The 15,993-nt window shown below is 40.9% G+C and overlaps 1 protein-coding gene across 3 annotated transcripts in view; it reads left to right on the top strand.

Moving 5' to 3' along the window:
- Positions 1-15,993, top strand: part of uvrag (UV radiation resistance associated gene) — a 334,856-nt gene that overhangs the window by 19,731 nt on the left and 299,132 nt on the right. For all 3 annotated transcript variants that reach the window (XM_041198896.1, XM_041198894.1, XM_041198893.1), the window contains 2 exons: positions 8,809-8,926; positions 11,323-11,357. In XM_041198896.1, coding sequence (XP_041054830.1) covers positions 8,809-8,926; positions 11,323-11,357 — 153 coding nt within the window. The remainder of the gene's footprint in view (positions 1-8,808; positions 8,927-11,322; positions 11,358-15,993) is intronic.

Below are 15,993 nucleotides of genomic sequence, written 5' to 3' on the forward strand. Positions count from 1 at the left end.
TTTAAAAATTTCCAATAACATTATATACATTAATATCTCCATGACAATATTTAATGACCCAGCTTCTACAGCCCTCTGCAGTAAAGAATTCCACAGATTCACTGCCCTCGGAAGAAATTCCTCCTCATTTCTGTCTTAAATGGGCGACCCCTTACTCTGAGATTATGCCCTCTGGCCATAGACTCTCCCACAAGGGGGAGCACCCTCTCAGCATCTGCCCTGTCAAGCCTCCTAAGAATCTTATGTTTCAATAAGGTCGCCTCTCATTCTTCTAAACTCCAATGAATACAGGCCCAACCTACTCGACCTCTCCCCATAAGAAAGTCCCTCCATAGCTGGAATCAACCTAGAGAACCTTCTCTGGGCTGTCTCCAATGCTAGTATGTCTTTCCTTAGATAAGGGGACCAAAACTGTTCACAGTATTCTAGGTATGGTCTAACTAGTGCCTTGTATAGTTTTAGCAAGACTTCCCTATTTTTGTACTCCATTCCCTTTGAAATAAAGGCCAACATTCCATTTGCCTTCCTTATTACCTATTGAACTTGTTAGCTTTTTTGTGATTCATGCACAAGGACCCCCAAATCCCTCTGTGCTGCAGCTTTCTGCAGTCTTTCTCCATTTAAATAATATTCAGCTCCTCTATTCTTTCTGCTAACGTGCATTGCCTCACATTTTCCCACATTATATTCCATCTGCCAAGTTTTTGCCCACTCCCTTAACTGTCTATATCCTTCTGTATACTCTGTGTCATCCTCATAGCTTGCTTTCCTACCTACTTGTGTCATCCACAAACTTGGCGATAGATGAGGGAAATTAATGTACTAAGTCATTAATATATTTTGTAAATAATTGTGGCCCCAGCACTGATCCCTGTGGCACTCTGCTAGTTACAGGTTGCCATCCTGAAAATTGACCCTTTATCCCAATTGTGCATTCTATTAGTTAGCCAATCCTCTATCCATGCTAATATACTACCCCCAACACCATGGGCTCTTATCTTAAGTAGCCTTATGTGTGGTACCCTATCATAAACCTTTTGGAAATCCAGATATATTACATCTACTGGTTGCCCTTTATCTATCCTGCTTGTTTCCTCAAAAAATTCTAATACGTTTGTCAGGCATGATTTCCCCTTCATGAAGCCATGCTGACTCTGTTTGATATTGTGCATTTCTAGATGCTCAGCTATTACATCCTTTATAATAGACTCTAACATTTTCCCAATGACCGATGGTTAAGCCTTTTCTTACCTTTTTTTGTCTCCCTCCCTTTTTGAATAAGGGTGTTACTTTGGCAGTTTTCCAATCCTCTGGGACTTTTCCATAATCTACGGATTCTTGGAAGATTACTACTAGTGCATCTACTATCTCTGTAGCTACTTCCTATAATATCCTAGGATGCAACCCATCAGATCCTGGGGACTTAATGGCCTTTAGCCCCATTAGTTTCCCTAGTTTTTCTCAAGTTTGCAGTCAGCCAGGTGGTGTCCCATCGAGAGGTGGGGCTGTCATCAGTTTGTAGTGTGTTACAGTAGGGACTACAGGATTTGAGTGCCTGGGGCTTTTTTGAGGTCCTGTGTCATTGGGAGTGCTTCATTAACTGTCAGCCAGTGGTGTTCATTGAGGAGGATGTTTTCCCTGTGGACGTCAGGAGGTTCAATGTGCACTGGCACAGAATAAGTCACTCGAGCTGTGTTGGTCTCAACATCCTAGAAATGATTGTCGTAACTTCCTGGAGGTGGATGACTGCCATGTTTTCGTAGTGACTCCTAAGCCTGCTTGAGCAGTCGTATTTTGCTATTGAGTGCATTGTGTATTGGCTCTGCTGTGTGTCGTGTGTGGGCTTTGCTTCCCCAAGTAGTAGAAAACATCCCTGTGCACACTTAGAAGCTGAACAAAAGCATGTGTTTAGTGAAGGGTAGATGACTTTTTTTAAACTGTACCCCAGCCTTCACAGAGTAAAGCAGTATTTGGCAGAATCTACCCAGTGCTCTGTCCCCTTTGAACACCGAAATGGCTCTTGCCAACTTCCTGAGTTGTTGCACTTTGTGTCTTCTCAGAATTGTGTACAATGTTTGACATGGATGGCCATGCAGTCATCGAATAGCTTCTCTATTTCTATGGGATAGCTCTTGTATGGTTGCCTTGCTACCTAGCTTTTTTCTTTTTTCATAAAAAGGTAGTAAGAGTGATGCAGGAAATGGCAAACCAGTAAGTTTTGTCCACAAATTATGGGACCTGTATAAAAATGGTGAATCTAGAAAAGAATAAAAACATAAGAGAACATAAATAAATTGATGAAAGGAAGGTCATGCCAAGCTAATTTGGGTGATTTTCTTTGTGATTAGTAGCTTGATGGTAATGGAGTACCTTTGATACAGTAAGGCCTTTGATACAGTTGCTTGGAAAAATTGCTACTGAAAATAAAGAATTGGAAATTAATGAAAATATGTTATAATTGTTTGGCTCTGCAGTAGAACCTGAGGGCAGGAGTTGTCATCTGTCTTGGGGAATATGAGCAGTGGGATCATGCAGGTTTTAAAAAATTAATTCATGGGATGTGGGTGCCACTGGCAAGCTGGTCCCTAATTGCTATTGAAGGTGGCTCAGCACCAAATTCTCTTGAATACAACCGAGTGGCTTACAAGGCCATTTCAGACGGCAGTCGCATTGGAAATTAGTGAATGAAATGGCTTTTTAATGACAATCAGTTTCATTGTCACTATTACTGGTGAGAGCTTTTCACTCCAGATTTATTTAATTAATTGATTTGAACTCATGCCTCCAGGTTGTTAGCCTAGGTCTCTGGGTTACTTGTGCAGTAATGATCACTGTTACCATGGCTCTAAAATGACCTCTCGTTTATTAACTTGATGGGTGATCTGGAGCTAGGAATCACAAGCACAGTGGCTAAGTTTGCAAATGATGCAAGCTAATAAAGTTGATAAAGGCCAGAGCTGAACAGGGTAAACTACAGGTATTTGAATAAATTTAATTATCAGGCAGCCAGGTTGCAGATCAAGTACAATGTGGAGAAATACTTCAAATTAAAGGGTACAATCTAGGAAAGTACTGTTATAAAAGGGAAAGAAAATACTCAAATGGAAAATGGAAGAAATATAGGTGGCTTGATTGACAATACCCTCAAAACTATCACAGCAATGTTGGGTGGCAGGGAATAAAATAAATCTGAAGTTGGATGTATTTAAAAAGTTAATCCTGAGCCAGAATGGGTATTCTTGCCATGAATAAATCATTGGTGTGGTGACACTTGAATCACTATGTACAGTTCTGGTCACCACAGAACAAAAAGGATATTGTAGGTATTGAAAGAATACAGAAGTGGGAAACTGGAATTTTATTTTTAATTGGTTAATGGTTTTTTTGCATTGTTGGCAAGGTCAGACTTTGCCCATCTCCAATTTTTTTATTTATTTGTTCACTGGTTGTAGGTGCTGATGGCTAGACCAGCATTTATTGCATATGCCTAACTGCCCTTATGGTGGTGATGAGCTGCTGCCTTGAACTGCTGGAGTCCATGGAGTGGAGATACACCCACAGTGCTGTTAGGGAGGGAGTTCCAGGATTTTGACTCAATGCCGGTGAGGAACGGTGATATATTTCCAAGTCACGATAATGTTTGACTTGGAGGGGAACTTGCAGGTGATGTTGTTCCCATGCATCTGCTGCCCTTGTCCTTCTAGGTGAGAGAGATTGGAGGTTTGCAAGGTGCTGTCGAAAGGAGCCTTGGTGAGCTGCTGCAGTGCATCTTGTAGATGATGTACACTGCTGCCACTGTGCGTTGGTGATGGAGGGAGTGAATATTTATGGCGGTGATTGGGTGCTAATCAAATGGGCTGCTTTGTCCTGGATGGTGTCAAGCTTCTTGAGTGTTGTTGAGCTGCACTCATCAAGCAAATGGAGAGCATTCCATCATACTCCTGACTTGTGCCTTCTCGATGATGGACAGGCTTTGAGAGTCAGAAGGTGTTACACACTACACAATTCCCAAGCCCCGACCTACTCTTGTAGCCACAGTATTTATTTGGTTCAGTTCATTTTTTGGTCAGTGGTAACCCCCAGGAAGTTGGTGGAGCATTCAGTGATGGTACTGACAGTGAAAGTCATGGGGAGGTGATTAGATTTTCTCTTGTTGGAGATGGTCATTGTCTGGCACTTGTGTAGTGTGAATGGTATTTGCCTCTTATCATCCAAAGCCTGAATGTTGTCCAGGTTTTGCTGCATGTGGGTATGGGCTGCTTCAGTGTCTGAAGAGTAATGAATGGTGCTGAACCAAGATGCCATCATCAGCGCACAGCCCCGCTTCTGATCTTATGATGAAGAGAAGTCATGAAGCAGCTCACACTACCCTGAAGAACGCCTGCAGTGATGTCTTGGGATTGAGATGATTGGCCTCTAACAACCATAGTCATTTTCTTTTTGCGCTTGCTATGACTCCAGCTAATGGAGCATTTCCCCCCACCATTCCCATTGACTTCAATTTTCCTAAGGCTTCTTTGCCACACAAGGTCAAATGTTACCTTTTGTAATGGAGGGTAATAACTTTCACCTCAGCCTGGAATTCCACTCTTATTTTTTTGTTCGTGTTTGGACCAAAGCTGCAATGAGGTGTGGAGCCAAGTGGCCTTGGCGGGGCCCAAACTGAGCTTTGGTGAATAGATGAACATAGATATGAACAAGGAGCAGGAGTAGCCATTCAGCTCCACAAGCCTGCTCCACCATTTAATAAGATCATGGCTGATCTGGAAATAACCTCAGATGTGCATCCCTCCTACCCCTGATGACTTATCACCCCCTTGCTTACCAAGAATCCATCCACCTGTGCCTTAAAAATATTCAAAGACTCTGCTTCCACCACCTTTTCAGGTTATTGCTGTGTAAGTGATGTTGACAATACTACTAACACTCAATGCCCTCCATCAGTTTGCTGGCGATTGGGAGTGGTGGTAATTGGCTGGATTGGTTTGCCCCCCTCTTTGTGGGCATGACATACCTGGGCAGTTTTCCACATTATCAGATAGATGCCAATGCCATAGCTCTGCTGGAACAGCTTGGCTAGGGGCACAGCTAGCTCTGGAGCACGTCTTCAGTATTATTGCTGGGTTGTTGTCTTGACCTATAACCTTGGCACTGCCTCCAGTCCATTGATGGGATGGAGAGATTATATGAATTGACAAGTTCTCACTGGGAAATAGTGGGAGAAGTAGTATTGTGTTTGGTGCTCTAAATGGTCTAGGCAGCATTGATTATGATTTATATTTTACCTTGTTGCAAATAGTACAACAAGAGAGCTGAACTTGACCCAAAGTGGGTGGTGGTGGTGGGAGCAGAGAGTGATCAATTCAAAACTCAAACAGCAATATTTCAGTGAGCGAGTGGTCTATCAGTGGTTCAGGTCGACCCGAGACAGAAGATGGAAGCAGATGATATTGATTCATTAAAATTTAAATTTACTAGATTTCTTTAGTAACTTGAGACATGACATGGTAAGTGTAACATGCTTGGTTGGGAGGGATGGGTGGTGTGGGGAGGTACAGTGGCATTAAACCTATGTTTCTAAAGTTCTCCACCATGAGGGCTCCTTGCATCATGCTTGGAGTTGTTGTAGACTAAACGATTGAGATGGTTTATTATGATTAGTCAATAACTCCAGGATGGTAGAAGGTGAATGAGATGAACTGTGGCTGTTTTTTGTCTAGCAGTTATGATTTTTTTCCTCAATGGTCCCAATCTTTGAGTGCAGAAAATTTGTATCCAATCTTTTTAAAAATTATATATCTGGTAACTCCAGTTGGGTCCTTGCCATTCATATCAATGTCTGAATGAGATCACCAGTTGTTGCTAAATTAGTGCATATATTTTAAGCTGCGGTGTTGTGAGCAATCTGAGCTGGATTAAATATCTTTTCATCTTCACCCATCACTTTCATCTTTTGAATTGAACTTGAACATGGTTGCCAGAACTGTCAGCTGTGGCTAAGTTGATATCACTACTGCTTCTGAGTCAGAATGCTGTGGTTCAAAACATGAGCGCAACAGTTGTTCGACTGAGAATCAGTCTGGTGCTGCACTGAAAGAATGCTGCACTGTCAGAGGTACCATCTTTTAGATAAAATGTTAAGCTGAGGCTCTTCGTCTTTTCTGGTCCACTGAAGAGATTCAGCGATATGATCCCAAGAAGACCAGGGAAGACCTTGCTGAACCTCCATCCAAAGTTGTGGCCATTATGTATCCCACAACCAAAATTATGAAAACAGATTATTGGGTCATTATCCAAGTGCGATTTCTACTGCCTTTTTTGCCCTTAGTACTGGGCAACCTGAAGCTGCAAAAGGTGTTTTTTTTTTAAATGCAAGTAGTCTTAAGTGACAAACATACTATCTCACCCTATCCATGTTAATTGTAAGCCCTATTTTGTGCCCATAGTTCTAGGATGGAAATGGGAAGATAAGTAGCAAACGTGCAACCGCTATCTTAATTCACCACTGAATTTGCACATGGTGTATGAAGCCTATAAAACGTTCTAATTTGATGAGAAGAACTTTTGCTTGGGTGTCATGCCTTCTCATTTCCCTAAATATTCTTGACGCGATTGATGGATTGGGTGAATAGGCTGGTTTTATACTGCCTGTTTGCTGAGTTTCTGCCATTAAAAGACCTCCAGTCAACCACATTTAAAGGTTGAAGTCTGCTTTATAGAGTTTGTGTCCTGCTCCAACCTTGTATAAATATGTTTTACTGGAAAATTTGGGCTGCAAACATGAGATTTTCTTTAACTGGACACTATATAAGGAAGGATGAAGTTTTAAGTGCTGATTTATTCATCGAGTTTTTGATTTGTTTCAGCTATTGATCACACTGACTGGAGACCAACACAATAATCCTGTGATGTGTCACTTGATTTTTTTTTTCCCCTGAAGCTCAGCAGGAGTCGAAAAATAAATTTCTGTATTATTGCCAAGAGTATTTATTCTATTTGTGCATCCGGAACCATCACTGAATCCCCCACTATCACGTCCTGGGGGCTACCATTGACCAGAAACTGAACATGGCTAGCCATAAAAATACTGTGGCTACAAGAGCAGGTCAGAGGCTAGGAATCCTGTGGTGAGTAACTCACCTGACTTCCCAAAGCCTGTCCACCATCTACAAGGCACAAATCAGGAGTGTGATGGAATACTCTCCATTTGCCTGGATGAGTACAGTTTCCACAGCTCAAGAAGCTTGACACTGTCCAGGAAAAAGCAGCCGTTTGATTGGCACCCCATCCACAAACATTCACTCCCTCCACCATCAATGCACAGTAGCAGCAGTGTGTACCATCTGCAAGATGTGCTGCAAGAATTCACCAAGGCTCCTTCGACAGCACCTTCCAAACCCACGACCACTAACACGTAGAAGGATAAAGGCAGCAGACACATGGGAATGCTACCACTTGCAAGTTCCTCTCCAAGTCACCCACCATCCTGACTTGGAAATATATCGCCATTCCTTCGCTGTTGCAGGGTCAAAATCCTGGAACTCCCTCCCTAACAGCACTGGGTGTTACCTACACCACATGGAATGCAGCGGTTCAAGAAGGCAGCTTCCTGCCACCTTCTCCAGGGCATCTATGGATGGACAGTAAATGTTAGCCCAGCCAGCGAAGCCCACATCCTGTGAATTATTAACAAAAGAAATCTGTTGACTTATATTTAATTATGGTGAAATACCATGTGGCAGATGGAAATAAAAAGTCTTCCATTAATTTAACTCCTTGAACAATCTTGGGTTGTCCCAAAGCGCTATACGTCCAATTGAGCTCTTAATTAACATGTACTCACCGTTGATTACTTCGGTTTTAAATTGCGTGAGGCAAGCTGCTCGGTGCGCATGCATTGTCACAAGGACTTCTGTAATATTTAACTTGAGCTGAGTTCACTCAGCAGTCTAATTAAATTTTTTTTTGTCTTCGATGAGATTTGTCTAACCTGTTTAACGTGACAAAGTATTGGCTGTTTTCATTCTAAGCGGTGGGAGCAAGTTGATGTGGTTCAATCCAGAACACGCAAGCAGCATAATGTTTTATGTACATCATTAAAATACCACAGCAGACACTTAAGCTTATCAACCAGTGCAAAAGATAAGACTGGCAATTCAGTGCAGTATTGAGGGATTGCTGCACTGTTTCATTTAAGACAGTAAACCAAAATGCCCGTCTGTCCTCTTGGAAGGATATGAAAGGCACTATTTAAACAGCAAATTAGTTCCCTGAAGTGTCTTGACTAGTATTTGTCCCTCAACCTGCTTTAGTGATGCTGGTCATCAGGTAATTAACTCATTGCTATTCATTGTACCTTGCTGTCACATTTCCTCCAATAAAACAGTGATAACAATTCAGAAGTGCTTCGTTGACTCTATAAAGTGTTTTGGGACATTCTGAGGTTATGAAATGTACTAAATAAATGCACGTTTGTTCTTTATATTTGTGTGTTTTCTCTCTGCTATATATTGATACTGAGTGACAGCACTTTGGATTATTTAACTTGCATCTGAATTGGAAGTTGATATTGGTTGCAAAAGTGGGGAAAATCTTCTATTAGGAATAGGTAGAAATCAGCAAATAATCAGCAGTCATAAATGCATTCAGTTTACAAATGCTTTTTGAATCTGACATTTCTAAAGTCTAATGTTAACGAATGTTAGACTGCATAAGTGACAAATGACACAATGCATAAGAAATGTTTTGGTGAAAGCTAAGACGACAAATTTAAGTGCCTAAACGTTCTTCAAATATTTCTTGTTTCAGCGACGGCTTCGACATCTGCGAAGTATTGCAGCACGAAATATAGTTAACAAGAATGGTTCCCATCTTCTGGACACCTACTTCAGCCTACACCTATGTGATGATACAAAGGTCTTTAAAGGTAATCTAAAGAGTGGATGCAGATATAGTTTTACTATAGGGAATAATGAATTGGTGCAGCAAAGCTGGAACTTCCACTTTTAGAGTTCTATGGTGACCTCAGTTGATGGCAATAATGGTTACTTTTTGGAGATATGTTGCTTGCTGGTGAAACCAAATTATGAGCTGATCGGAATGGTGAGCTTCTATTACTTAAAACATTGAGTGAAGTCTAATGGACTGCCTATTTAGACATTTAACGGACCACTTTTACTTTTAAGCAATGAATGTTATATTCTCCAGATGTTCCTATGCATTATGTAAAATATAAGGTTCAATTGCAGGAGCCTCTAAGAAGAGTTTCCCAGTCTTAATAGTACCTTGCATTTATGGCACCTTTCATGTAGTAAAATATGGCAAGGTGCTTTACCAGAGTGTTGTCAAACAAAACTTTGACACCAAGCCACATGAGAGAGATTTTAAGGAGAGTCTTAAATAGAAAAAACTTGGGTTTAGGGAGGGAATTTCTGGGCAGCTGAAGGCATGGCAGCCAAAGATTAAAATCGGGTATGTGCAGATTCCAGAATTGGAGGTGCCCAGAGATCTTGAAGGGTTGTAGGGCCAGAGGAGCTTAGAGGTAGGGAGGGGTTGAGGCCATGAAGGAATTTTAAATCAAGGATAAGAATTTTAAAGTCGACATGTTGCTTAACACTGCTGCTAGAAGTTATGACTATGCATGCACTAATTGCTAATCCAGTGCTAGTCAATTAAAATGTTGGGGGTTTGCTAAATAATTTTTTTTGACTTGTCCAGTGTTCACCAAGGAATACAAGATCTGCTAAATAGAGCACGTTACATTTTACACACCTAGCGTTAACATTAAGCACTCCCAGTTGAAGTTTAACATAGTTTTCAAGTCCATTTTTTTCTCCTCCAACATTGTGCCTTAGTACCACCAAAAGCATTTGTCACCTTTTCTGGCTTTGTACCATGGTGTGTCAGATAAGCATTTAACAACTGGTAAGCCTATGCCTGCTGGGAACTGCCCAAGTTCACTTCCTTCAAGCCCTTTACACCAATTAATTTGGGCCGACTCTGAATCTAAGATGCATGTGCAAAACTCCAGTATTCAAGCAATTGCGCACCTCTGGATTCTAGGGGCTCTGAATTTGTTTTTAGAATAGATACTGAAGACAGACTATACTGCATTTATCTTAAATCACATCTACTTTAGATGAAGATCTGTAGTTGCAAATTTCATGGAGATTCTCCAATAGAGAACAATCTTTTCCCCCCACCCGCTCCACACCAATAGCTAAAAATCGCCATTTAAGCTGCTTTTTGTTGGGGTTTGTTACTGAACTTGTTACGACAGGTGACTTGGGGCCTCCGAATTATTGAGGCTCTTCTGCCACTAGTTGCTTCAGAGCAATGAAATGCAAAGTGTGATTTTAGAATGGAAATCTAAAAATGTAGCTTCCCTTTTTGAGGTGTTTAGAATCTGATTCCGATACCTCTGAATTACTTCACGGTAATTCCGCTGGATAATGCAGTTGTACGGTGACATTCTTTGTGCTATTATGCTTGGTTTTATTTGAATTCTAAACAGTCATACAAAGCAGGCTACTTCTAGTACCTTAAGCTAAATGGCTTCTATTTTTGCCCTTATAAGTATGATGCTATTGGATATAGGTAATTTGCATGTTTTCATTGAATTAAGAATTTCTAAATACTTTGCCCAATAGGTGCTTTCTCGGTCAGTTGTGTTACTACGGTTAAATAATGTGGTATTTGACTAACTGTGCGGCACAGAGCTGAGGAAAAGATGTTCATGTGAAGGACAAGGCCACAAGTTGGGACCTTCAATTGGCTATGTCTGAATTGTTTGCTTTCTTTTTCCCCTTTTAAACACTGATTGGCTTCTTCTGTTGCTATCCTATAGTTTCTTAGGTTTTTCAAATGTCTTCTCTTACCACTTTCAAACAGTCTGTGTTACAAACTGACAACAAAGAGCTCTCTGAAATCATCTCATCTCACATCTTAGATAGCTGCTGTTGAATTGAGCTCAGTGATAATGTTCAACTAACCTAAATTCTCTGTCTCCAAATTAGGAAATTCATAAATACCGGAGTTTTTTTTCCTGTAATTGCGCTTTGCTTAAAAGTTCACCTGTAACAAAAGCCTGCTGATGGCTCAAGGAAATCTCATGGTTTCATGAATTCAAAATTGACTTCAAAAGTCTTGCATGCTGATGATGCAGTGCTGTTTTGAGGTGGGATCCAGGTGGTTTGAATGAGTTTCTGATGTTTAAAGCCATTTTTTTTTCTGGTGACTGGATGTTAACCGTTGAATTACTGATTTCCAGAAGTGCTTTGCGAGTGAACTCCTGACACACTTTGTTCTCTTTCTTTGCTTCAGCATTTTACATCAGTGAGATCGTGAAGGATTCTTTGGTAAGTGATATTTAATTGGAGTAATGTTGGCTCTGTTTTTAAATGAAGAATTTGCACTAGTACTCTGAACATACTTTGGACGAGATGGTCATTTGCATTAACTTGTGTTTCCAGCTCCCCTTTAAACAATCCAGTGTAGTCAGCAATTTACAAAGAAATCTGGGTGGGGGGGAAAGAAATCTGTGTCCTGAGACTTAGACTCTTAGGCTCATTTACAGAAGCTGAGCAATCAGTAGTAGAAGCTCTTTATGTTTGTGCCCACCTCAAGATCCTGAGACCGGTTGTCGCATTCCTGCTGCTAACCTGGGCAGACAGATTCTTTGAGAGACAAGGGATAAAAGTTACTCAACTGCTCTGACTGGATGAAGCTTGCTTGGCTCAGCAACTGGCTGTACAAATTTGCTGAACCATTGGGGAAATCACCATTGTCAGCTTCAACAGGCGTGAACCAATGTTTTATTTTAAAAGTCTGTCCATTCAAGTAGAGAGGCATCAGGTCCCCACCCTACCCACCAATATGAAGCTGTGGATGTGAGACTAACTGGCAAGGAGGCGACGAGGCAGCATTTTTTTTTCATTGGATGTGGCATCTGTGGGATTTACGAGAATAAAAGTGCCAATGTTTTGTAAAATTTCAACATGAGCCAGTCTTTAAGCTGGATGAAACCTTGTTAAATTAACAGTCCCTGCTGTCTTATTGCTTCTATGGTTACTTTATCAAAGCACATGCACTTCAAAATTTCAAAATTTGTTCTGTGGCAAAAATCTTCAGTTTATTTTGTACATCCTCCCACTTGTTCTCTTCCAGCACTCCTGCAACAACCAAACCTTACTATTTCTCAAAATGTTGTCGACAGTAAATGTCACGCATCCAGTAATCAATAATTGAGTCAAATTTTGCTTGTTTTGCCATTACTAATATTCTTAAAGGAATTGAGATTTTTTTACATTTGTTCATGGGCTGAGGGCATCACTGGCTTGGCCAGCATTTATTGCCCATCCCTAATTGTTCTTAAGGTGATGGTGAGCTAGCATGTAATTCAGCTGCAGATATGGCTGAAATATGCCACAGAGAGCAAATGAGTTGTGGTTTTAACTGCATTCCAAGGAATATGAAATTAATCAAATCTTGTACTTAATAAAACACAGAACCATTGACCTTTCATCAACAGATAGCTGACTAAACAGCATGCAGTGTTGGGGTTGTCGCGGGCTTATTCACAGCACTGGTACCAACACTTTCCTACAAAAGTTGCATTGAACCTAATTAACTTTGTTAGTTAATATTTATACTTAATTAATTCCACCACTAATGATAGACCCACAGCCTGGTACTTCACCCTGGTTATTGAGGACTTCATTGTTCTCTCCAGACTCAGTGCAAGTTTGAAAGACCCAACTCATACATTTTAACTTAATACAAAACATTCTCAGCTTTCAGTAGATAAAAATAAGATATAATAATCTCAACACTGCAGACTTTTATTAAATATTCAAGTCATGAGATAAATTTCTAATTTTTTTTCAAGTTGGGCCCTCAGTTGTTGAACTCAGATTGCTTGGTTAGATGTTCATTTCATTCTGCTTCAATTTTTAAAACAGTAGGAACTATCAACAGTTTTGTTGGAATCAATGCCCTTCGATTTAGAAAAGGGTTGGTTTCATCAACCTTTTCACAAAACAATCCAGTAAATACGTTAAAACTATTTTCTCTTGTATCTCCAGAAGTTCAGGGGACTTCAAATTAAATGAAAAATTAAAGCGAAGCCACTTCATGCAATCATGAAGCACTTTTCATACAAGGAATTATGGAAATTTAGAATTCTCACCCCCGCCAGAGAAAGGTATAAGTACTAGGTCAATGGAAATTTCCAGGGCTAAAGATCAGTAGATTTTTGTTGGGTTATTAAGGGCTATGCAGCAAAGGTAGGTAAATGAAGTTGTGGGATAGATCAGCAATGGTCTGATTATGAAGACTTGGGGGCTTTATAATTCTTTAATGGGGTGTAAGTGTCCCTAGCAAGGTCAGCATTCATTGTTAATCCCTAATTGCACTTGAAGGACTGATTGACCAACTCCTTTTCCCCTGTTAGAAATATTTTTGCTGAGCTTGGCATTTAAAGTTGTAAATTAAAATGGTTATAGCAAATCCTGTAACTAGAAGAGTGATAGTTGAATTCTAAAAGCAGTCAAGTAAAACTTATTGGAACTGATTGCTGTTTCAGTAAATAATGAATTAACTTACAGATGTTTGCCAGGCTAAGTGGTGCCTTGTAAATCATCAATTTGGGGTAGATATTTACATGTTAATCTAACTGGGTAGAGCATTGAATTTGATCTATGTTGTGAATTGATCTGCAGTCATTGTTTTCAATCAATGGGTTGACTTATAGTACAAACTTGGCTACACCTGACTGTTGAAACCAAGTGCCTTATTGAAAATTAACAGCTTCATCTTGTCTCACTCCAGCTGGCAGAGAAAAAAAAAACATTAGATCGATTAGTATTTGGTGCTATATTGGAAAAGTGAGTTGTCTTCACAGTGAATGCAGTTTATGAAGATTCTTTTCATGGGGCGTGGTGGCTAGGCCAGGATTTTTATCACCCATCCCAATTGCCCTTGTGAAGGTGGTGATGAGCTGCTGCCCTGACCCACTGCAGTCCCTGTAGTAAGGCATACACACAGTGCTGTTAGGGAGGAAGTTCCAGGATTTTGACCCAGCGACAGTGAAGGAACAGCGATATATTTCCAAGTCAAGATGGTGTGCGGCTTGGGGAGGTATTTGCAGATAGTTGTGTTCCCATGCGTCTGTTACCCTTGTCCTTCCAGATGGTAGAGGTTGTGGGCTTGGCAGGTGCTGTTGAAGGAGCCTTGGTGAGTTGCTGCAGTGCATCGTGTAGGTTGTGTACACTGCTGCCATGTATAGCAAATACTTAAGGCTGATGTATCCGCATTGGTACAGTTGATGGCGCTTTACTTTTGAGTTATGGGTTATGGTTATGGGTTCTCCTCCAGATCTTCTCTAACACAGAAATCAAGATTGACACTCTGCTGCAGTACGGAGGGAACGCAGGGCTAGCTTTGGTTGAGATCTTCAATTGAGGCTCCCATCTTTGGTAGATATAAAAGATCCCAGGCACTGTTTCCAAGAACAGGGGAATTCACCCTGATGTCCTGGTCAAATTTATCTCTCACTCAACATCAGTAAAAGAGAGTACCTGGTCATTATCACATTGCTATTTTTGGGAGCTTGCTGTGTATGAATTGGCTGCCACATTTCTTATATTACAACAGTAACTACACGTCAAAAGTGCTTGACTGTAAAGTGCCTTTGAGGTGTCTGGTGGTCATGAGTGATATATAAATGCAAGTCTGTCTTTCATTTATGAATTTGAATGAGTAGAATGGAGTTGAAAATCTTGGAACTTTTTAGAATAATATGGGAACTCCAGCCCCAAGGATATTGATTCTAGTTGTGTCCCCAAGCTGAGATTAGTTTCAGAGCCCTAGAACATTCCTGGTCTGAATGGTTCTGCATCATACCATCTGCTGCATCTCTCACTGGAGACCCTGCTGTAATTTAGTCATTTGCTTAGCTAAGTGATAATGCTTTTGTCTGAGTAACAAGGTTGTGTTCAAGCTCCACTCCAAAACCTGAGCATGTCATCCAGGCTGACACACAAGTACAGAGCGGAGGGAACATTGCAATGTTGGAGGTTGCATGTTCTGATTGAGCTGGTAAACTGTGCCACATCTGCCTCACTGAACTGGAGTGAATTGGAATCAGGGGAAAATCTCTTCACTGGTTGCAGTCAAACCGAGCACAAAGGTTGTGGTTGTTGGAGGTCAATTGCCTCTGTTCCAGGACATCACTGCAGGAGTTCCTCAGGGTAGTGTTCTAGGGTCAATCATCTTCAACTGCTTCATCAATGACCTTCCTTCCACCATAAGGTCAGAATCTTCACTAGATACAGGGGAGGTACCGGAGGACTGAAGAAATGCAAACGTAGTTTCATTGTTTAAAAAGAGATCAAAGGAAATGCCAAACAATTATAGGCCACTTAGTCTTACATTGGTGGTGAGCAAATAAGTAGAGTCAATCCTGAGAGATAGGATTAACTGTCATGTGGAAAGGCATGGACTAGTTGGGGATGGTCAGCATGGATTTGTTAAAGGAAGGTCTTGCCTCACAAATTTGATTGAATTCTTTGAGGAAGTGACAAGAAGGGTTGATGAAGGTAGTGCAGTGGATGTTGTGTACATGGATTTTAGCAAGGCATTTGACAAGGTCCCACATGGCAGATTGGTCAGGAAAGTAAAAGCCCATGGTATTCAGGGTAATGTGGCAAACTGGATAAAAGGTTGGCTTTGTAACAGGAAATGGTCAATGGATGCCCTTGCAAATGGAAAGTTGTCTCAAGTGGTGTTCCACAGGGCTCGGTGTTGGGACCCTTGCTGTTTATGTTATTTATTAATGATTTGGATGTGAACGTGAGGGGCACGATTGGGAAATTTGCAGATGACACAAAGATTGGCTGAGTAGTGGATAGTGTAGAGGATAGCCATAATCTCCAAAACGATATAGATGGGTTGGTGGAGTGGGCGGTAAAGTGGCAGATGGATTTTAACATAAAG

Source organism: Carcharodon carcharias, chromosome 11 (genome assembly GCF_017639515.1).
Source record: "Carcharodon carcharias isolate sCarCar2 chromosome 11, sCarCar2.pri, whole genome shotgun sequence".
NCBI classification, from domain to species: Eukaryota; Metazoa; Chordata; class Chondrichthyes; order Lamniformes; family Lamnidae; genus Carcharodon; species Carcharodon carcharias.